Here is a 25,238-nt window from a genome sequence, read left to right as displayed (position 1 = left end):
TGGACATAGTTTAAAATCCTTGAGATTTAACTTAACAAACTTTGCTTATCATGTCGGATTAATATAAAGATAAAGTTTAAATTTGGTCGGAAATTCCCGGGTCGTCACAGTTATTATGGTTCTCGAGTGTACTAAGATACCTTTTGTCTTTAGTACATTGTTACAAGTTTACGCATTTAAATGCAAAGCCAACATAAAATTTTCTACCGAGTCTTTCATCTCTCGTTGTTTGTAGATACGATTTAAGTAGTTTTCAATTGCCTGTTGTGGTATGATTCTGTTAAGTCCAATGTTATTTTTATGAAGTTATTTCAAAAGATGATCAAATAAAATTAGACGTGTTATTGTTAGACTTAACTTGTCAGACTACGCACTGTGCAACGAGAACGATCAATTTCGTTTTCCCATACCTTAGACACCGGTTGTTGTAGTTGTGGTAGACTGGTAGGTATCGTGGTGTAGTTGTGGTGACAAACCACATGCAACATAACGAATATAATGAAATTTTATTGGCCTATTTTTTTTTAATTTAACATTTTTTATATTCACTCAACTATTAATTATATTTTATCACATCACCCATAACATTCTACAATACCATAACATCATATTTATCATAGTGCCTTTTCCTTCTCACAACATTACCACATCATCGTAATTATCTCATACAACTCCACAATACTACAACATTAATCATTAACACAACAAACAAATAAATGAATTAGATAGTTGAATAATTCATTTTAATCAATGTTTTTTATAGTTGAATTAAAGTACGTCAAATAACCACTTGGGTATGCCCTAATGGTCACCGAATTTCCAACAAAACATGAGATTCAGGTTCGAATCTTGATAACGCATAAGATCGAATTAATCGACCTCTTTACTAAAGGGGCGCCAATGTGTGTAATTCACTTAATTACATGTCTCGTCGCTCAAGAGCTCATCACTTGGGTTTTTTTACTCGTAGTTAGGATGCAATGGAAAAAAAAAAAAAAAACAAAACAAAACAAAAAAATCGTCAACTGCCATTATTTTCGTGTTTTACAAGTCGTGGTGTGGAGACCACGTGTGTATAAAAACTTACACCCAATCTCGGTAGAATAATCGGCCAGCTCATCATCCTTCTCATTTTACCTTTTCTTTTTTCTTTTACAATCAAATCAAATCAAATCAATCATCGTCGAACTTTTTATCGGCCTTCGATAAAAAGCAACTAGTTCCCTATCTATCTCAGTGCCCAGAAATAACAATTTAGGGGCTCAAATCAATTAGCCCTCTTTCAATTTGACGCCCAAATTAATCCAAACAGTTTCTGGGATCTTTATAACAATCAACAAATCAATTTCTTTATTGATTTCATCGATAGATTGAAGATATTATCACTATGGGTTGTGCTGGATCATCGCCTGCAAAAGGAGAGGGTAAAGATTCCCACTCTGATTATACTATTAGGGTTTCTGTTATTGTTTTATATTTAAATTAAATTAATAAATTAGGTAATCTTGTTTGTATGTTGGATTATAGATACAGATTTTTTTATCTAAAATTATTTGTGTTTGACATAATTGAGTGGTTAATTAGATGTAAGGTGTTATGCTTTGACTTAATTTGTGTAATATTTTAATGCTTTTCGAGTAATTATGAGTAATGCTGGATTGGTTGATTTTTAGTTTTTTTTTTTTTTTTTAGGAACCCTAATTAGGGTTTCTTGAAATTTCGCTTTGCATGATGATTGTTTTATCAAGCCTATTTTCTTGTATATATTTGTATTTATTTACATGGAGTAAAAAATTGGTTGACTATTTGATGTCAATGGGTAAGATACAATATAATGAACACAAATCTTGTGAATGGGATTGTGAAACATGAAAAAGTTCAATTGTAATGGGACCCCTTTGTTCACTTAAAATAGTTTATCAATACTTTTGTAATATAATTAATAATTTAACTGATTACAATTCTAGGAGTCCACCAAAGAGATAAAGAATGTAATGTGGGACGAAAGTGGAAGACTGTAAAATCTAAGTTTTATACGATTACAAAAGTTACCATGAGTTTAAACAACAGATTTGGCTAATAAAATTTAGAAAGTTATATCCTCATTCATATGCACAATTAGTAGCTAATTATATTCCCATAGAAAGGCAGAATTTTAAGAATTTATTGCATAGAGTTGGACCATTAGTTTTAAAGTCTCCTCATGGTTCTTTCTGTCTACAAAATTTGCTGATTACTGCTTGACTTGATGGTCCAACGTTTGTTGAGTATTTATTTGCTTGGTTCGATATTTTGTGTAAGCTATTAATACCTGTATGGCTTGATTGAACCTGTTCATAATATGAAATATTGGTTGTTTTTTTTTTTTTTGGCAGAACCTATAAAAAAAATAACGAAACCAAAGCCATGGAAGCATTCTGAACCAATTACTGGAGAGCAGCTTAAGCGAATGCGTGATGAGTTCTGGGATACCGCCCCGCATTATGGCGGGCGAAAAGGTAATTTCACCAATAAAATGAAGCACTGTTTCATTTATAGATCCTTAATGTTATAATAATAATAATAATATAGATATGGATAGTCAATTTTGGTGTATACATATAGTCAATTTTGGTACACAAAGTATGTATTTTTATATTGAGATTTTAGGCTATAAATACTCATGAATGCAAGCATTAAACTTGTACCATTTCTCACACTTACAAAGTGTTTCTTTCTTTCTCTCCATTATCATCTTTGTTCTTACACTTCATTATTAGTATTCTTAAATCAAGAATCAAATCACTAAAGGTAGTTATAAGCCTACTGAATTATAACATCAAGAATCAAACCACTAAAGGTAGTTATAAGCCTACTGAATTATAACATCAAGAATCAAACCACTAAAGGTAGTTATAACCTACTGAATTATAACACGTTATCAGCACGATAATCTTAATACTAAATATGGTTGGCTCTGCCACCAAAATGATATATGGTCGGTTATACCACCAAAATGATATATGGTCGGTTATACCACCAAAATGATATATGGTCGGTTATACCACCAGAATGATATAGGTCGGTTATACCACCTGAAAAATATATGGTCGACACTGTCGCCAAATTTTCATTTATGTTTACTAATATTTATATTTTTGTTATATAACATTTATTTATGATTGCTTACACATGGTCGACACTGTCACCTACTTATCATTTATGTTATATTAAATTTATGTTTAATGTTTATATACTTATGAATATAAATTGACTCTAATTTATCATGATGTTTGTTTTAATTTTTGATAATAGAAAATGTCGAATCTGGAAAAGCTTAAATTTACTCCTTTAGAATCAACTGGAAACAACTACATGCCATGGGTTATAAAAGTAAAAATGCATCTTAAATCAATGGGCATTCTTGAAACCATAAATGAAAACAACACTTGTTCTGAAAAAGAACAAGCTACGGCATGTTGCTTTATTCATCAACATATTGATGAATGCTTACAAAATAATTATGTGACTGTAGAAGATCCCCATGTTTTATGGGAAGGTCTCAAAAGCAGATTCAATAATCAAAGAGAAATTTTACTTCCAGCTGCAATGGAACAATGGAGAACATTAAGGTTCCAAGACTTTAAGAAAGTAAATGAATACAGCTCAGCTCTGTATAATACATGTTCACAACTTAAATTCTGTGGACATGAAATTAGTGATGCAGACATGATGGAGAAAACTTTCTCCACAATGAATGCTGCAAACATCACAGTGCAAAGAAATTTGAGAATGCTAAAGTTCAAAACATATCCTGAACTTAATTCATATCTCTTAGTTGCAGAGCAAAATGATGAGCTATTAATGAAAAATCAGCAATCCCGTCCTACTGGTACACTTGCAATCCCTGAAGCAAATACTGCAAATAATTATAAACAGGGACAAGGACGCGGGCAAGGTCGTGGTTATAATAACCATCACCATCATCATGCCAAAAGCCATAACTATGGTAGAAACCATCCTTATGGTAATGGTAATGGTAATGGGCGTGGACGTGGTCGTGGTCGTGGCCGTGGTGGTCAAAGAAATAGTAATCTACGAAAATATAAATATCAACCACAAAACAAGCCCATTAAACAAGATGTTGAAGAAAATTCTTCTAAAAATTCTGAAGAATCTTGCTACAGATGTGGTAGAATGGGCCACTGGGCTAATACTTGCCGAACATCTAAACATCTTGTTAAGATGTATCAGGATTCGCTGAAAGGTAAAGAAAAGGAAGTAAATTTTGTGGATAATATTGATCCAACAGTCACTGAGAAACCATCTGATTTATATGAAGATTTCTTGAATGTTTAAGTTGTGTGTCTTTTGAAAAATAAACGATTTAATATCGTCTGTCTTTGTCATTATGTTTGCTAAATGTTTCAGTACTATCTATTTGCGTTTAAAATATTGTGTAATATTAATGTACTCACTATTTATTTCTTATATATGAAGTTCAATATGAATTTTGCTGGAATACAACATCAATCAAGTGGTGGAGATCTCTGTATAGCAGACAGTGGAACTACACACACTATACTTAAATCTGAGAAATATTTTATTGATCTAAAACCAACGGAAGGAACTATACATACAATATCAGGACCTGCTAACTTGATAAAAGGGATAGGAAAGGCAAATTTCATACTACCAAATGGTACAAAATTTTTAATAAATGATGCCTTATTTTCTCCCAAGTCAAGCAGAAATTTATTGAGTTTCTCCGACATATACCTTAACGGGTATGATTATCAGTCAGTGACAACAGAAAATGAGAAATATTTAAGTATCACTGACAAGAGTCATGTGGTTGAAAAACTGCCAAGACTTAGTTCTGGATTACATTATACACATATAAATGTACCAGAAATACATATGGTAGTTAACGAAAAATATATTGATCCTGGTGTATTCAGTTTATGGCATAACAGATTAGGCCATCCAGGATCAACAATGATGAAAAGGATTATTGAATGTACTCATGGACATCCACTAAAGGATAGAAAAATCCATCATGATACAATGGTTCCATGTACATCTTGCTCTCTTGGAAAATTGATAACTAGACCCTCACCACTTAAGGTTGAGAAAGAATCACCAATGTTTCTTGAAAGAATTCAAGGTGATATATGTGGACCAATTCATCCACCATGTGGACCATTTAGATATTTCATGGTTCTAATAGACGCATCTAGCAGATGGTCTCATGTTTGTCTGTTATCAAGCCGTAATGTGGCATTTGCAAAATTTCTTGCCCAAATTATTAAATTGAGAGCTCATTTTCCTGATTACACCATTAAAAGGGTGAGACTTGATAATGCTGGTGAATTTACATCTCAAGCATTTAATGACTATTGCATGTCTATAGGAATTGTTGTTGAACATTCTGTTGCTCATGTGCATACACAAAATGGTTTAGCCGAGTCATTGATTAAACGTTTACAGTTAATCGCTAGACCATTGATAATGAGAACAAAACTCCCTGTATCTATATGGGGTCATGCAATTTTACATGCTGCTGCATTGATTCGCATCAGACCAAGTGCAAGTCATAAATATTCCCCCCTACAACTTGCTTTTGGTCAAGAGCCAAATATTTCCCATCTTAGAACATTTGGTTGTGCAGTGTATGTTCCAATTGCGACACCACAACGTACAAAAATGGGTCCTCAAAGGAGGTTGGGAATATATGTTGGATATGAAACATCTTCAATATTAAGGTATATTGAACCTATGACAGGTGACGTTTTTACAGCACGTTTTGCTGATTGTCATTTTAATGAAACATTGTTCCCTAGATTAGGGGGAGAAATGAAAAATAAAGAAAATGATGTTTCATGGTGTGAACCTCAATTAAAGTATCTTGATCCTCGCACAAAAGAATGCGAGACAGAAGTTCAAAAGATAATGCATATACAAGAACTTGCAAATCAATTGCCTGATGCATTTACAGATACAAAAACGGTGACAAAATCATATATACCAGCAGTAAATACTCCAGCTCGAATTGAAATTCCAAAAGCTGGCAATAACGTCACTCATGAATCTTTGCCACGTCAGAAACGTGGAAGACCAATCGGTTCAAAGGATAAAAATCCTCGAAAAAGAAAATCAGCTGATAATGAAGTAAAAGAAAGTGTTCAAGAAGAACCACAAATCAGTACTCCTACTGCAGAGGAGATTGATGATGTCAATACAGAAATTGCAATCAATTATGCATATTCAAAAATATTATGGAACCGAAATGAAATGAAAAATCTTGATGAGAAATTTTCATTTAATGTTGCATATGACATCATGAATAATGATGATGATCCAGAACCAACATCTATGGTTGAATGTCAAAATAGACATGATTGGGCTCAATGGAAAGAAGCAATACGAGCTGAATTAGAATCACTCAATAAAAGAAAAGTTTTCGGATCCATCATTCTCACTCCTAAAGATGTGAAACCTGTAGGATACAGATGGATTTTTGTCCGAAAAAGAAATGAGAAAAATGAAGTTACAAGGTATAAAGCTAGACTTGTAGCTCAAGGTTTTTCTCAAAGACCGGGAATTGATTATGAAGAAACTTATTCTCCTGTTATGGATGCAATTACTTTTAGGTACTTAATCAGTCTGGCAGTTTCTAAAAATTTAGAAATGCATCTCATGGATGTTGTGACTGCTTATCTATATGGATCACTTGATAGTGATATATATATGAAGATACCTGAAGGATTTAAGGTACCAGAAGCATCAAATGCAAAACCCAAAGAAATGTATTCGATTAAATTACAAAGATCTTTATATGGGTTAAAACAATCGGGACGTATGTGGTATAACCGATTAAGTGATTACTTGATAAGCAAAGGGTATACAAATAATCTTACTTGCCCTTGTGTTTTCATTAAGAAAACAACATCCGGATATGTGATCATAGCTGTTTATGTTGATGATCTTAACATCATAGGTACAAATAAAGAGATCCATGAAGCCATTCAACTTCTAAAGAAAGAATTTGAAATGAAAGATCTCGGAAAAACCAAGTATTGCCTTGGTTTACAAATTGAGCATATGCCTAATGGTTTACTTGTACATCAAACAACATATACTGAAAAGATTTTGAAACGTTTCAATATGGACAAGGCAAAACCATTAAGTACTCCTATGGTTGTTAGATCACTCAATGTTGAAGCTGATCCATTTCGTCCATGTGAAGATCAAGAAGACATTCTTGGACCAGAAGTACCATATCTTAGTGCAATTGGAGCTCTTATGTATCTTACAAATTGTACAAGACCTGACATTTCTTTTGCAGTTAATTTGTTGGCAAGGTTCAGCTCTGCTCCTACCAAAAGACACTGGAATGGGATCAAACACATATTTCGATACCTTCGAGGAACTACTGATTTAGGATTATTTTATTCTAACGAATCAAAACAAGATTTGGTTGGTTATGCAGATGCAGGTTATTTATCTGATCCACATAAAGCTAAATCTCAAACTGGATATGTATTCCTAAATGGAGGTACTGCAATATCATGGCGTTCTCAAAAACAAACACTTGTTGCTACATCGTCAAATCATGCCGAAGTGATTGCATTACATGAAGCTACTCGAGAATGTTTTTGGTTGAGATCAATGACACAACTCATTACTGATTCTTGTGAACTAGAACGCGATAAAAGTCCAACAACTATCTATGAAGATAATGCAGCTTGCATAGCACAGATGAAAGAAGGGTATATCAAAAGTGACCGAACAAAACACATACCACCTAGATTCTTCTCATACACTCAAAATCTCATTAAGGACAACCAGATTGAAATGAGATATGTGCAATCTAGCAAAAACTCTGCTGATCTTTTCACGAAAGCACTTCCAACTACTATTTTCAGAACACACGTTCATAACATTGGCATGAGACATGTTCAAAAGATGTAACAACTGAAGCGATGTCTACTTGAGGGGGAGTCAACTCCATGCTGCACTCTTTTTCCCTTAGCTAAAGTTTTTTCCCACTGGGTTTTCTTTAGCAAGGTTTTTAACGAGGCAGTAATTTATAGTTGATCTTCAACAAAATAAAATTGCTATCCAAGGGGGAGTGTTATAATAATAATAATAATATAGATATGGATAGTCAATTTTGGTGTATACATATAGTCAATTTTGGTACACAAAGTATGTATTTTTATATTGAGATTTTAGGCTATAAATACTCATGAATGCAAGCATTAAACTTGTACCATTTCTCACACTTACAAAGTGTTTCTTTCTTTCTCTCCATTATCATCTTTGTTCTTACACTTCATTATTAGTATTCTTAAATCAAGAATCAAATCACTAAAGGTAGTTATAAGCCTACTGAATTATAACATCAAGAATCAAACCACTAAAGGTAGTTATAAGCCTACTGAATTATAACATCAAGAATCAAACCACTAAAGGTAGTTATAAGCCTACTGAATTATAACACTTAATACTTTCTCATAGATGTTTATAATAGAATTTTGGAACGAAAAAGGTAATTTCATCATCAAAGTTACATAAATCTCTCTTTGAGATGATGGTTCTACGTGTTTCAGTGTTTTTGTTAAATTTATGCTTGAAATTCATAGTATTATGTATGTGTATATGAGGAACTTTTAAAAGTCAAACATTTATGCTTGTCTGGTGTATAAACACAAACATTTATATCACTCCTGCAATTAGGAAATTTTTATTTTTATTTTTATTTTTTATGTGAAGTTTGTAACAAAATTTGTATAATCAGAAATATGGGATGCACTTCAAGCTGCTGCAGAGGCTGAAATTAGTCTAGCGCAAGCAATAGTAGATAGTGCTGGTGTCATTGTTTCAAAACCTGATTTGACAGTCTGTTATGATGAAAGAGGTATGTTTGTTTTTCTACAACTTTTTATTACAAGTCTCTTGTTTTTTTATTTCATTGAATTGATGGTGTGACATTATTTCGGGACATGTGATGCAGGTGCAAAATATGAGTTACCAAAGTATGTTTTAAGTGCACCAACAAATTTGATTCGTGACAGTTGAAAGTGGAGACTTGGTTTTTTTATCTATAGCATAAAGATGGTAAATCATGTATATGTTTTAGTCTTGTTTTTTTGTTCAGAATTGAGATACTCTCTGGTTTGATATAAATTTGAATTTGATATGTGTCTCAAGACGGTTTGCTAGAAATTTCACTATGAGCAGTTTCTAGTTTTTGTTGGTGTTTTCTTTTTATTTATTCCTAACAAAAGTTCAATTCTTTAAAAGGTGACAAGTTCATTCTAAATATATTTAAAGGCGATAAGTTATCAGTAGGATCAAAAGGTGATAAGTTCATTGACTTCATTCTAACTATGTTGTTAATTTGTACATTTTTCTTTTCTGTTGGTCCCTTGGTTATACTCCATTTTGCTGACGGCATCTTTGCAGTTTTTAGCTAACTTGATCCCTTCATTTTACAAACGTTGTGTGGGTGGTCCCTCCCAAATTTCGTTAAAAAAATTCGTTAACCCTTGACATGTGTATTGCATGTGAGGGGCAACCCACAAAACATATGTAAAATGAAAGGATCAGGTTAGCTAAAACAAGACAGGATGCAGTCAGAAAAATGGGGTATAACTAACGGACCATTGGAGCAAAATCTAATTTTTTCCTTTTTTCTTTCTTTGCTCTAGTTAATGGACTGAACTCTTACAGTATTCTAGCTTGTTTAGTTTTCCTTATATAAGGTTTGTTGGTTTTCTACTTTTCTTCCAACAATTGGAAATGTAAACTTTATCGTTCATAACAGATCATATATATGATCAGGATAAGTTGGCACAAAATTAGTTTTAATTTAAAAGTCAGAACAGTAGTAGCATAATGGACAAACACCGGTGCTTAGTTTATTAGAAGTTAACATTCTTCAGAGAAATTCAACTATTTGAAAAGAGGTTGTGTGAGCTAGAAGATGAAGCTTTAAGAAGACTCTCGGTTTCTTCCGAGTCTGACAAATGCGTCACTTCACACTTTCCTCCAAGTGCTTGAACACCAAACTCATCATCATATTTATCAGAAATCATGTTTGATTCCTTAATTTTGCAACGACCTTCGAGCATATTCACTACTTGAGACATGGTTGGCCTAAGAGTCGGAGACTGATTAGTACACAATAGAGCGATTTTCATCATTCTCAATGCTTCTTAATTTAAAAGTCAGAACAGTAGTAGCATAATAGACAAAAACAATCTTCATTTGGACGATATTTCATAATATTCTTTCCGGCAACAATTTCAAGTGCAAGAACACCAAAACTGTATACATCTGCTTTGTAGGTCAAGTGGCCCCACAATGCATATTCTGGTGCCATGTAACCCCTGAAAGACCGAATATAAAGCAAAAAAGAAAATGTAAACAAAATAAGAATATGATATAATTAGTTAGGAGACTAAATAGCGGCTTACATAGTTCCAGCTATTTTTGTGATAATGTGAGTGGTTTCCTCTTCATGAAGCTTGGCTAAACCGAAATCAGAGATCTTCGGATTAAAGTCGGTGTCCAGGAGTACATTTGTAGCCTTGATGTCCCTATGAACCATTTTTAGCGCTGACTCTTCGTGTAGGAATGTCAACCCCTTTGCAATGCCAATACAAATTCTTTGCCTTGTAGGCCAACTTATTTCAATCTTCGGTCCTGTTTAATTAAAAAACGTGTGATCTAGAAATGAATCAATTAAATGCCTAAAGGAATGAATGTTGTGAAAGACAAAAAAAAATAAAAAATGTTAGAAACTTATATTTGATTGTGCGACGCATGAAATTTTAGAAAAATTATAGGACGATGGGGCTTATCGAGTACTCAAAGAACACTGAAATAAAAGGAGAATACCAAATAGACTATGCGCAAGGGAATTATTTTCCATGTACTCGTAAACTAGAAGTAGTTGGTTCCCTTCAACACAACACCCGTGTAGCTTTACGACATTAGGGTGTTGAATACCAGCTATCATCCCTATCTCGTTCACAAATTCATGGTTTCCCTGTGTTGATGTCGAAGAATGTTGCTTAACAGCTACTAGAGTACCATCTAAGAGTGTACCCTGCAATCAGACCTTATTTTGTTTGAATGTTTGATTTTTACTATTTTTTTTTCAACATCGGTGAGTTTACACAGTGTGTTTTTGCTTCTTTCAACAACTTTACTATATAATATATGTCATCCGGAAACATTTATAATTGTTGACAGAAGCAAAAAAAAAAAGGAGTGTGTAAACACACGGATGTTGAAAATACCCGTAACCGATGAAGAAACTCAAATTTTTGGGCCGGGTGCGGGTTCAGGTATGCAGATATAGGGTCGGATATGGGGATTGTTATATATTCTTTTTGCGGGTTCTGGTCTGGGAATAGGTTTAGATACAAACCCATATACCTAACCTGTATACCCGACCCGATGGGGATTTCTATCACAATCACATTAATAATAATAATGTAAGCTATAATTTGGCATTGTAATTTTGGTCGATATAGAGAATTATTCATTTAAATTTGATACTCATTTTAATAGCATTATTGAAACAAATACATAAATAAGTGAATGGTGAAAGAGAATGACTAAGATCGGGGATATTCATAACCCATTGAAAAACCCGTTAACCCGAGAATTAGTTAGTAAATGGGAACTCCATTTACCGGTGTGGAAACCCGAAACCCAACAGTTAGTAAGTAAATGAAAGTCCGACGAGTATGAGTCCGGGTTTTGGACAGAGTTTCTTAATATGGTTCAAGTCCGGGATTACCTATACCCGGCCCAAACACGACCTGACATCCCTTCGAGAAAGTGATACGGAGTAAATATTATGAAATTACTTTGTAGACAGATCCAAAACCACCCTCCCCAAGTTTATTTGAAGACGAAAAGTTGTCTGTTGCAGCTCTGATTTGTCTGTAGGTAAATACACCAGTCTGCAAATCTAATCCTCTTAATTCTGCAATAAAAAATAATGGTTATTAAAAAACTGATTTCTCATAAGTTATAAGCAAGTATTAACTTTGAAGAGGAAACTGTTATGTACTTCCTGAATTCAGAAGAATCGAAGAAGTATTCGAACCAATCTAGGAACTATAGCAGAAAAGAATCAAGTTCTGAGAATTGGAACGATTTGGGAATTTCATTGTTTACTAATTGATAGTCACAATATTATAGAAAAGGGGAAAGAATGTGTTACACACACTAACAATCAATAGCTATCTAACTGATTACACTAACTTCCTATTTATACTACTAAGCTAACACTTCCCACTTTTTGATGTTAGAACTTAACAGCCTGTCACATGTGCTTGGCACATGTCTTATTAAACCCATAACAATCCACCCCTCTTAAATGATTCTTGTCCCCAAGAATCTTCTTTTGCAACTAAGCACATGTTGTTAACTTGTTCCCCTGATGTTGTGCCATATAAGTGTACGCTCCTTGTACGCCAATAGCCCGTTGTAGTCCATGACTGAATGAAGCTGCATAAAAACTTTCCTCGATCATAAACAAATGCAGCGTCAGCAATAATCATATTTTGACGTTCAATTTTGTAGCACGTTGTAAGACTATTATAGAAGTAATTCCATTTACACTTCCATTTAGGCCACAAATGCATCTCGATCTTCTTCTTAATCCGGGCCTTCCAGTATTGAATATGCCCAAACTCACTGATTGAAACTAACTCCGCTTGAGGAATGAAACAGATTCGTTGCATAAACCTCCCATAACAATCATTCCTTGCAACTTCCCTTTCCACGTCGAACAACTCACCCCAACATTGTTTGACCCAACAAATGTTTACATGTTTAGCTGTCATTACATTCTTAATCAAATCCACATTTTTTACTCCAGACTTTCTTATTGTTGGACTGAGCTTTTTTCGTTCATCTTTATCACTTTGATGTGAGCTTCTAGGATGTAGAGTCTCACTGCATTCATCAATTACAACAACATGTTCACTTTCAACCATGTTTTCTCCACCATTTATACCCATAATAGTCTTTTCAAGACATATTTTCTCGTTAGGTTCTTTCAACAATTCCTTAGTCAGTTCTTCTTCTAGGCACTCATCACAATCTTCCTCTACAGTTAAGTGAACTTGTTTTAGTTCCACACTTTTAGCCACCCTTTTCAATTTGGCCTTATGCATCCCTGATTGTTGTGTACCCCATAATTCCAGCCGTCGACATTTGTAAATGAACGACATTTTAAGCTCATCAAGCTTCCATAGGGTGTCTCTTAATGTCCTCAACCATTGGATTCCCAATACCATGTCACAACCACCTAGGGGAGTGATAACCATGTTGCTCGCGAAAGTTTGACCATTGAGTTGCCACATAAATCCTTCACATACGTTGTTCGTACGAATATTGTTGCTTCCGGGTACAATCACTTGCATTGGATCAACCAAATTAAAGCGGCAACCAAATCGTTTTGCCGAGCTTAGATTCAAAAAATTATGCGTACTGTTTGAGTCAATCATGATGTGAACCACTTGTTGTCGGACACGTCCAGTGACCTTCATTGTTTGGAACACATTTTTTCCATGTAAAGCATTAAGAGAAAGGTATGGTACTGATTCATTACTATCTTTCTGATAATCAATCACCAATTCTTCTTCATGTTTTACTTTCTCGTGACCAAATTGCACTCCACACTCATTATTTCCCAATATTTCTATCACATAGCGTTGTCCACTACACCTATGCCCAGGCACATATCCTTGATCGCAATAGAGGCACAAGTTTTTTATGAGCTTTTCATCCAACTCTTTTTGTGTTAACTGTTTTTTGTTCGGACACACTTTATTATTTATTTGCCCTCTTTTGTATGGTGTTGTAATGGCAGGCACATTAGTAATAGCTTGCGGTGCACTTGCTATGTTGGTTGTACTAGATGACTGATACGAACCTTTTAGACTATGAGCCTCTTCATTTGGTCTTGTTAATGGAGAAATTAACGAATCCAATTCAGTTCCATCATTCTTTGTATCTCCATTTTCATGAGTATCATATTCTTTGATTAACTGAATTTCACTCTTACATAAAGCTTCATCAGGTAGTTCATCAAAATCATCCAGCCCTTCAGTCTTTTCTCCTTCATTATCAGTAACTTCAATTTCCTTAGTTTCATTTTTTTCAACTGAATCAAGAATGCCCATCACATAAAATTGATCATTAAAGTTCACAACTTGGGTCTCATCACCATTGTTTAACACTTGGGTTTCATCATCAGAATCCACCATTTGGGTTGCTAACTCATCTTTAGAAGTTGCAGAATGACTATGAAAGATTTGAGTCCGGCGCCTAATTACCTCTAGCGTATCTTCTTGGACCCTAGCCAAAATATATGCATCATAAAGGCTTTTCGGTTTGAATATGCTAACACCATTCTTAACTTCCGGTTTCAACCCCCAAATGAAGATATCAATGACATAAGATTCATTCAAATTCATACTTTCGAACAAAGAATTAAAAGCTTCATAATATTCTTGAACCGTACCTGTATGCTTATAATTTCTTGTTGTGGACATTTCATCGAGCACTTCATGTGCAACTTCTGCCATGGATGAACTGACTGCCTTTTCAATTTCAAAGTAACCAGAAAAATGTGGTATGAAATCTTTCTTTACTCTACCAATTACAATCGGTCACTCTTCCTGATTTTTTATTACCACACAAACATGACTTCGAAAAAAACACAGATTCAAGAATACAGAATCAAGAACACAGAATCGGACGATAGATGAAACGGTACAGGAAAGTGGCTCTTGATACCAATTGTTATGTACTTCCTGAATTCAGAAGAATCGAAGAAGTATTCGAACCAATCTGGGAACTATAGCAGAAAAGAATCAAGTTCTGAGAATTGGAACGATTTGGGAATTTCATTGTTAACTAATTGATAGTCACAATATTACAGAAAAGGGGAAAGAATGTGTTACACACACTAACAATCAATAGCTATCTAACTGATTACACTAACTTCCTATTTATACTACTAAGCTAACAGAAACTAATTAATTACCTATTTCCCTTGATAATTTATCTCCATTGTACACCTTCTTCCATGCGATACCGAGAACTATGAGAGTAAGGCACAACGCTATAGCCACTGATCCAACGAAGATCAATATCTTTCTTTTGCCATATTAAGGCTTATAATCTAAACAACATATGATGAACCGTTTTAATGTATGTTAAAGATTAAAGACGACTTAAAACGAAATAACACTAAAGTTAGTGTGGTCAATAAGCATACTAGATTCTATAGAAATGGCAGATATGAGAGGGCCATATAATCCTCTACATGGCACTGCAGTTGTGCCTTTCCCAGCATATTGGAACCGTATTTCTAATGTGTTATTGGTCACAACCACTTTTATTGTTTTTTCTACTTTCTTATCGACTCCGCCTGCTGAATTCTTAATTTCAAAATTCTTCATTTTATTCACGCCCTGTAGAAGAAATATAGAAATTAACGTACATTTGATTACCTCTTATTGAATGGTTCAACTCAAACGCGTTTGTTTCCGACATATGGTGCCGAATGGTTCAATATACAATGCTAAATCATACAGAGCTCAAATACTTTCTTAACCATTAAGCACTTAAAATATTATGTAAGTGCTTTACTAGAGGGTTGTGGTGTTGGTAATAAAATTTTGTTGTTCCAAAAAAAAAAAAAATTGTAATATTCTCATTGACTTGTACAAATGACACTTATTATATAACTATATTGTTTTGATATTAATGCAAAACGTTATTAACTTAAGTTTACATCATTCATATTGTTTATTCAAAATGATTATCAAATAGATCACTGTCATTCATAACAAACTTTATTCAGAACCATTGAATCATTCAGATTATGACCCATTCACCGCTAAATCATTCAATTTTATCAAACGCGGCCTTAGAAATTTGGTCCAAGTTTTTCCTTCAACAAAAGGCTTAGTTTTCTTTTAAAATATTGTTCTAAATACATAAATCTTGGAACTTTTTGCAAGATTGATATGTATATAAAATTTTTTACCTGGACATAAACATCAAAAACACTTCTTCCAAGGCCTTGGTAGGATCGATTATTATCTCTGAAAACTATCTCTGCAAAATGTAGAGTTACTGTATAATTTCCGTTTGCTAAACAACGACCATAATAAGTGAGCGACATTGCAGAGTGGCGAGCAGTTGTGTAAAGTTGAGATTGATTCATAGTGAGAACAGATACGTTAGATACTGTAGTCGATCTGGGACCTTAGATCAAACGCTAAACCTAGAATAAGGGCGGAAAACAATAAACTAGGATGAATCGAATATGAGTTTCACTTTGGGATCAATCTAACCAACGAAATATTGATAGAATCGACACCTAGATGATTGTATTCGGTTGGGGTTTGGTCTGGGACAATGGTAACAGCGAAATACGACGGCTAGAGGGTGTAGGGTGTGTAAACTAACAATGTAACCCAACACCCGTATTTATATAAAGTTACAGCGACCATCGGCCAGTGGTCTCCGACTTACGGCCGATGGTGATAGTCCCTCGACCGATGGTCTCTACCATCGGTCGATGGTCTGAGCTGCCAACCAAACAGCTCGAACCATTTTACGTCATTGTTTAATCAATTCAAACACACAGTATCAATGACAATGTTTATACACGACTGAAATGTAAACAATAATACAAATAGAACTTATTACATCATAGAACTCGGGATTATGCACCAACAAACTCCCCCTAAGGCCTAGTTCTATATCAAAAGTCTTCAGTCGTCATCCAACTCATTCTTACGGATCGATTACCATGTTGTTCAAGTAGCACAGCTTAGCTACTTTCACATACTGTTCAACCTGCACCTTGTTCTCTCGTCGATAGAGCATACGATTATAATACAACGTGAAAATATCAGCCTCGGTACAGTTTCTTAACCAAATTGGATCCAACACACGAATGCACTCAATATCATCCTCTTTCATCTTATCCAAAACTATCACAGCTTCTTCAGAACGATCATCGTATAACCACCATCTGAACCTCTGACTCCAATTTTGCGGCAATTTCCTCAATGGTACCTTTTTCATCGTCTTTTCCCGCTTGTACTTTACAATTCTTCGAGATTCACCAGTTCTAGGATTAACTTTGTAACTGATCCTAGGAAACTGTGGCTTAAAACCTTCCCAATTCTTCGAATTAAATGCAATTCGAATATTCTTCACCAGCAACGAAGATCGATCGTTCATTTCACAATACAGCATTCTTAACCTGGCAATCTGCATTAGCTCAAAGTACGGTAGTGACTTGAATTCGTGACTATGTTTGAAATAATCAACGCCAAACTCACGCTTAACTGCAAACATATTGAATTCTTCAATGTAAGCCCAGGCAAGAATTCTTCCTTTTGCACTTTTTCTCAGATTAATCATCTTCAAATACTTCGGCTCAAGCTTCGGTTTCTCACAATACTTTCTAATCCTCAAGATATATCTCCAATCAGCTTCCAACTTCTCAACTGATTTATCATTATATTTAACAGGCAAGAAACCTTCAGGCAAAACTTCAGTTCTTTCTTTCTCTTTACATCTTCTGTTCAAAATCTCATCATCAGTCTTAAACAATTCATCAAAACCAGGAAGATCTTCATTCTTATCTTTTTGATATGTAGGAAAATCTTCATGAGTAACATCCTCAACTAAATCATCTACATCTCTATCGCTAAAACCTTCTGTAACCTCAGGGCCAAAAGAATCATCCTCAGATGGAGAATCGTCGGACTGTGCGTCAGCAGCTTTAGCTTCCTCTTGCTCTAGACACACCAGTTCGTCCAGCTCTTCTCTAGAGAGGTTGTGAGGGATCTCTCCCTCTTCTAGTTCATCATAAACAACAGAATGCTTGAGCTCATCCTGTTTAGAAAAGAAATCACTAAAACTATAATCAATTTTAAGAGAAATTACTGACAGTGTTGTAGCTTTGGAGGAACCAGGAGCCTCCACCATTCGGTTATCAGTCTCATCCTCAGGCATCTCAACTAGATCAAACTTCTCTTCCCACGCAGTCATCTTAGCAAGAGCCGATGCAGCCAACTCCTTAGCTTGAGAAGCTTCTCTTTTTGCATCAGTTAATAACAACGATTGATCACCAACTTTTCTTTGCAACAGGTCAACTTACAACGATAGCCGTGTAACATCCTCAGACTTAACACGATTCTCCTCCTTCAGCTGCTCAAACTTCTCATCCATTTCCTTCCTCATTCTCAAGTTATCAGCCATAACTTGAACATATAAATCATTCAAATTGCGGAGAGTCGAGGAACTAACACCTCCTTCTGTTCCAGCATGAGTCAGAGCTCCCGGAGTAGGAGTAGAAACAGTCTCTTGGGAGACTTGTTGAACCACAGGTGGTGACTGTTGTGTTGATGGACGTTGCTCTTTTAAAGTTTGTTGTCCTTGAGTCTGTGGTGTCGGTGTCACCGGTTGAGTTCCAGCTGATGATCCACCAGCATCCTTATAAACCAGCTTGAACCTCCTTTTCAATTTCAGCTTTGTTGAGACCTGAGAACTCTCATCTTCAACCATTCTTCTTTTTAATCCCCTTGAAGCTTCCTCAACACCAACATTAGGATTAACATCACCAATCTCATCAACTAATCCACCAACACCTGACCCACCATCAGCTTGAGTATTCACTGGTTGTTCCACTTCTTCATCACTATTCGCTACCTCAAAATCAGGCTCTCGATCAGATAAGCTATTTTCATTTCTCCACTTCTTCCCTGGAGGACACTGATAAGTTTCTTTCACAAGATGACACACAAGCTTTCCATCATTAGCGCTCTTCTTCTGATTCAGTTGATTGAAGGTAAGATCTGTCATATGCTTCAAATCAATGACATCTTTCTTCAATCTTGGAAAATCAACAGTTTGACGGTTGATCATAATTTGTAAGAACCTCGGATAAATCAGATATAACTTGCTCGTCACATTCTCCACAGTAGATCAAAGATAACCCCCGAGAAATTGAAATCAGCTTTCAAAACCAACGCATCAAACATTCCTTGATAGATCTCGCTCAGTTCATCAAACCCTCCTTGTAACGGACTTAAACACCTCAGCACAACAAGCGACAAATATCTATACGGTGGAGTGAATCCACTTCTTTTAATCGTTGCTCTCGTGATATCACCAGTATATTTGCATCTTAACACACATCCAGTAATCTTTGTCTTTGACAACTTCTTCGGCATGTTCTCATCATCCTCGAACAAGAAAGTGTTTCGAATCGTATCTTCAGATATCTTATTCTCCTGACCACAAATAGTACTTACAATAACCTTCCTGTCATCTACGGTCTCAACCCTTGCATGTTCCCAGAACTCTCTCTGATGTGAGTAATATGCCGTACAGGGCATAGAGATAGCTGCAAATATTCTTGAACGTTTCAGAAACTCGATTACGCCCTTGTATTTACCAGCATTAGGACCTTTCTCATTTAGACACGCAGTGAGATTGGAACCACTGTTAGCTTTTAACCCCGAAAAATCAATCGATAGCGGACCTCCTGATGACTCAGTATCAGATTCATGTGCAACGTTTTCTGGATCAGCTTGAACACCTGACATTATGAAAATAATTGCAAACACAATTTAAATCAGCACAGAGTATTCATGACTTATTAGACAACACAGGGTGGTCATAACAGAATATATTACATCATTCAGTCTATAAGATCAAGATCACAATTACATGTCCGAAGTACGATTATTACAGACATAGAATAGTGTATCAATGCTAACAGACTAGCATCATCAAATTACATACCAAGCTGGAAATACATAAGAACATAATCAAACACAAACACGTGAAAACAGAATCCCCTATCCTACAATGGGATTCTCTGGCACTCGCTTTTCCTCATATTGAACCACACCAAGTTTCTCAAACACATTATGCAATAAGGCTGCATACGGAAATGGTTCTTCCATCTCAAGAAAATCTTTCATCACATTAATGAGAAAGTGACCCATATTCACTTGAATACCCTCTAGTAGGCAATACAAAAGCAGAGCTTCAGTACAGACAACAGATTATCTCCTTCTCTCCTAAAGGTCACATTACTTTTGATTATTCTCAAGTGTATCTCATGTTGTTGTAACACCTCGTCATCACTAATCTCAACCCTACCAGCATTAACTACTTTCCCTGGCTTGCATAACCTGGCAATTATGTCAAACAGTTTGAATCTGTTGGGAATCTTTCGTAGATCTTTGCTAGGATATAGTATTTTAACCCCAGTGAAAGGAACATTCAACAGGTTTGAGAATTCCTCCATGGTCCACTTATACTGTTGGTCAAATAAGCCTGAGTGGACAAATTTCTTCTTGCTATCTTCTAAGGCAACATTGGCATAAAATTCCCACAACAAATCAGGACAAAAGTAATCCCCAATGTCTAAGAAAGCTTGACATTCAATTTGTTCCCAAAGGCTATAGGTCTGTCGAGTCACAATGACCTTTTGTTCCACTAAGATAGGTCGTCCACTAGCTAGAATTCTCCTACAGTCGATGTTAAACATCCATTGCCCAACAAAGGAACCACCTGACATTCTAATACAAACTACAAGCACTAGCATTAGATAGGCATAACAACAATTACCAAAGACCTAAAATTCATTAAAATTAAACACAAAACTGCACCATCGGTCCAATAAAGTGACCATCGGTCGATGGACTAGACCATCGGTCCGATGGTCTAGACCTACGGCAGTTGGTCTAAACACACCACCAAGAATCCACCAACTGATCAACTTGGGACCTACGGCCGAGTGTAGAGTCCTACGATCGAGTGTAAGACACCATCGGTCGAGGGTCAAAGACCTTCGACCGAGGGTAGTTCATCAGATCTGTTTTCCCAACTTTTCAAATCGATCAATCTGTTGTTTTTGGTTCAATTCCTGGTCACAATAGTGTCTAAAGAGGCCAATTAACACAAATACATCATCAATTTTAACATCTAATGGCCAAAAATCACTCGACTAGCAATTTATACCTCGAATCTAAAATTTACGATTTAAAACAAATGAAAACGAGTTAGATTACCTCGTTAACGGTGCTGGAATCACAAAGAAAATATGCACAAAACTATTGGACAAAAACTCCTTTCTCTTTCACTTGAAAATTGAAGGTAAAATCTCACAAATTGCACCAAGTGACTGACCCGATCGACTTTGGGTCTTTTTATACCCTGTCAGTGACCATCGGCCGATGGTCTAATCTTTCGGCCCGATGGTCCAGACACTCGGTCGAGTGTCCGAGTCCTTCGGCCGATGGTAATCACAGTCGACCGGTGGTCTTGGCTTAGGAAAATTTAAAAAACTTAACACTTTTCATACCCAAACTTTACCTTCTTTTTCACATTCACTCCCCCTGAGACTGATCTCCACAGTATAAATCAACACACTTTGTTCCTTTAAGATCTAACACAACTTATTTTCAACTTTAACGAAAAACATAGGATTTCTTTCACAGTAAACCTTTCTGAGAACTGAGTTGTTAAGCTTACTATATGAAACAGAAATGCACATGCAACTACCTTATGAATGCAAACAATCTCAGATATGCATGCATATGCAAATACACAAACCAAATTACTGTATAAGATCCAGTGTGTCATGATTAGCAATATTATAACAGACATATTCAGTAACATTTAACCTTTTAGATCTGCAACAAATCAACTTCTAACATTAGTTTCATTAAACAATAGCATAACAAGAGTATATGATGTTATCAGCATAGGAACAGGTAATACCACTTATCATGAATCACACTGCAAGGGGCACAACACATCTTTTTGTGAGTTGACATATCTAATTGATTAAATCTTTTGATTCGGGGATCAGAACTGAACTATATTGACTTATTTGATAAAGCATATACAAAACAACTTTCAAATATATCAGTAAATGTTTACCAACTTTCACCCTAGACTTTGATGATCACGTTATATTAATTACATTAACATTTTTCAATGTTAGATTTTGATCACGAAGTCAGTCCTCATTTGAGATCGCACGATGTTTCAGGTAGAACAATTGTGTGACGACCCGAAAATTTTCGACCAAATTTAAACTTAATCTTATTATGATTTCGACACGATAAGAAAAGCCTGTTATGTTGAGTCTAAAAAATTTTGGAATTTTTTTTACATGGATTCAGTAACCTTTGACTATTCTCGACGATTCACGAACAATTAGTTACAAATAAATATATATATAGATATATAAATAAGTGTGTATATATATAAGTATATATATATATATATATATATATATATATATATATATATATATATATATATATATATATATATATAAATATAAACATAAGTATATATAATAATTTAAAATAATAAAATACAATTTAATCGATTGAAATTAAAAGAAAATGTAAACTAATGAACAGAATAATTAAGTTGCTATGAATATATATTTATGAAATTTATATATAAGTAATGGTATATATATATATAGTAATATATATATATGATTTATAAATAATCAATATTCGATAAAAAAGATATTATGTAATATATATATATATATATATATATATATATATATATATATATATATATATATATATATATATATATATATATATATATATATATATATATATATATATATATTACATACCTACTAAATATTACATCAAATTAATTACAAATTTAAAATATAATTGTTATACTAATATTATTATTACTTCCACTATTATTATTAACATTAATATTAATATCACTACTTGTGATATTATTATTTTCAATACACATTATATAGATATGAAAATTAATACATGTATGGTGTTATAAATACTAATATTATTATTATCATCATTAATATCATTATTATTATAATTAGTAGTAAAAATTATAATTCTTGTTATTACTACGATTAGTATTATTATTATTACCATTATCATTAAAAATCGTTATTATCATAGTTATCATTATTATTATAAATAATACAAATTATTATTATGAATAATATTATTATTATTTTTTATATAATTATTATTATAAATATTATTATTATTAGGATAATAATAATTATTAATGGTATTATTATTATGTTTAATAATATAATAATATTTTGTATTATTATTATTTATTATAAATAAGATTATTATTATTAATATTAATTTTTATAAAAGAAAAATCAAGAAAAGGGATTGGAATCAGTTACATGTTATTGTCATACTATATTTTATTTACAAAATCGTACAAATCAGTGTTTAATCAAAGATACATTTCAAAATTAGTTAGCAATCAGAGTCGAATTTTTCTTTTTCATTTGTTTTTCTTATTTTTTTTGTCTGCTGGAAGAATTATTAATCGAGTATTATTAGACGTCTAAATCAAAATGTAATACAAACAAAATGATCAATTCATATTACTACGTACATTGTATACTCACGATATATATCTGCGCACTGCAATTCATAAATTGAAAACAGAAAAATAAAAAGAAAATAAAACCCAGGAAGCCCGTTTTTTACCTATGTTCTTGTGTTCGTATTTTAAAAAGCTATAATTCGAATTGTATGTCAAAATGTGATAAAGCAAGTCTGTTAGGAATCCTTTTTGCAAATGTCATGTGAATTTTCAGAGTCCAATTCATCATATCTAATTCTAATTTCAAAGTTAAAGTTTAAAAATCAAAAAGTCAACAAATGTTCTAAGATCGAATTGAAGTTGTAATTGTTGTTTCTGGTAAAATTGTTGATTCAGAAAGTTTCTAATGATGATTTAACATCTTTTTCAAGTTAGAGTCGTGGTCTAAAACATCATCAATTTCAAAATCAATGATGAAGTTCATACGTTTTTTTTTACAGTTGTTCTTTATATATTTATTTTATATAAATCGAAGTAATTATTAACAGAGGGTAATGTTATTTCAATTAGAAGACATAAAAGTTGTTAAATTCGTTTTGGGATTTGGATTAAGCTCTGATCAAAATTAACGTGATTAAGTGATGAAGAAGAGGTGAAACAGATTACGAGTTATACTAAAATCAATAGGGATTAATTACAGAAAATGGGCAATAGCCCAACGGTTAAGTGTGTTGTGGGTGTGCGAGAGGTCACGGGTTCGAGCCTGGTCCGGGACGATTTTTTTATTAAAGCTTTCCAAGGGGTATAATCTTTTATTATTTTATTTCTATTATTATTATTATTATTATTATTATTATTATTATTATTATTATTATTATTATTATTATTATTATTATTATTATTATTATTATTATTATTATTATTATTATTATTATTATTATTATTGTTGTTGTTGTTGTTGTTGTTGTTATTAGTGTTATAAGTATTGTTATTATTATTTTTACGAACACATGTATTAATTAACATTTATTATTATTAGGATTATAGTTACAGAAATGATTATTATTATTATCATTAAAATTAGTATTAATATCACTATTATCATTAGTAGTAAAATTATTATAGTTATTATTGTTATCAGTATTTGTATGATTATTTTACCACTTTTACTAAAAGTAACATTATTTTTTAAATCTGTCATTTTTGTTAAAACTAGTATTATCATTGAAAGTAACATTTTTACTATTATTATTATTATTATTATTATTATTATTATTATTATTATTATTATTATTATTATTATTATTATTATTATTATTATTATTATTATTATTACTAATAAAGTTATTATTATTATTAAAAGAATCATTATTATTAAAAACTATCCTTTTATCATTATTTTTTTTTTAAAAAAACATCATTTTTGGTAAAAATTATTATTATTAAAGTTATCATATTATTACTATTATTATTATTATTATTATTATTATTATTATTATTATCATTCTTATCATTATTTGTATCATTACAAATAGATATTCCTATGTAAATACATTACAATTATACTAATATTACATATCACTATATTTTTATTATAAAAATGATATTAATTAAGTTACATATAAAATATATCAATTAATATGTGTATATATATCCATCATATATAAACCTTAATATAAATTATTATTATTAATAGGTTATACTGATAAGTTTGATATATAAAATATATTAAATAAATATATTAAATTTATCTAAATAAAACACCATATAGCAAGTATATTATTAATAAATAAAATGAAATAAAGTTGTTCGAATAC

At 33.1% G+C, this 25,238-nt stretch overlaps 1 protein-coding gene and 1 pseudogene across 1 annotated transcript; one reads left to right on the top strand and one right to left on the bottom strand.

Moving 5' to 3' along the window:
- The first annotated feature begins 1,168 nt into the window (after nucleotides 1-1,168).
- On the top strand, nucleotides 1,169-9,206 carry LOC139897333 (uncharacterized). The gene is made up of 4 exons (XM_071880030.1): nucleotides 1,169-1,424; nucleotides 2,376-2,498; nucleotides 8,783-8,902; nucleotides 8,999-9,206. Exons 1-4 carry the CDS (start codon nucleotides 1,388-1,390, stop codon nucleotides 9,061-9,063), a joined length of 345 nt encoding a protein of 114 aa, XP_071736131.1. The 5' UTR covers nucleotides 1,169-1,387; the 3' UTR covers nucleotides 9,064-9,206.
- A 729-nt stretch (nucleotides 9,207-9,935) lies between these two features.
- The window catches only part of LOC139900928 (probable LRR receptor-like serine/threonine-protein kinase At1g53440), a 137,559-nt pseudogene continuing 122,256 nt past the window's right edge, over nucleotides 9,936-25,238 (bottom strand).

This window comes from Rutidosis leptorrhynchoides, chromosome 3, assembly GCF_046630445.1.
Source record: "Rutidosis leptorrhynchoides isolate AG116_Rl617_1_P2 chromosome 3, CSIRO_AGI_Rlap_v1, whole genome shotgun sequence".
Taxonomy (NCBI): Eukaryota; Viridiplantae; Streptophyta; class Magnoliopsida; order Asterales; family Asteraceae; genus Rutidosis; species Rutidosis leptorrhynchoides.
This window is presented reverse-complemented; position numbering and strand designations above follow the sequence as displayed.

Bases quoted from the DNA above. Each gene is read 5' to 3' on its own strand.
- LOC139897333 (XM_071880030.1), top strand. From the start codon at position 1,388: ATGGGTTGTGCTGGATCATCGCCTGCAAAAGGAGAGG. The intron at 2,499-8,782 runs GTAATTTCACCA...TTGTATAATCAG, and splicing joins GCATTATGGCGGGCGAAAAG to AAATATGGGATGCACTTCAA. The intron at 8,903-8,998 runs GTATGTTTGTTT...CATGTGATGCAG, and splicing joins AGTCTGTTATGATGAAAGAG to GTGCAAAATATGAGTTACCA.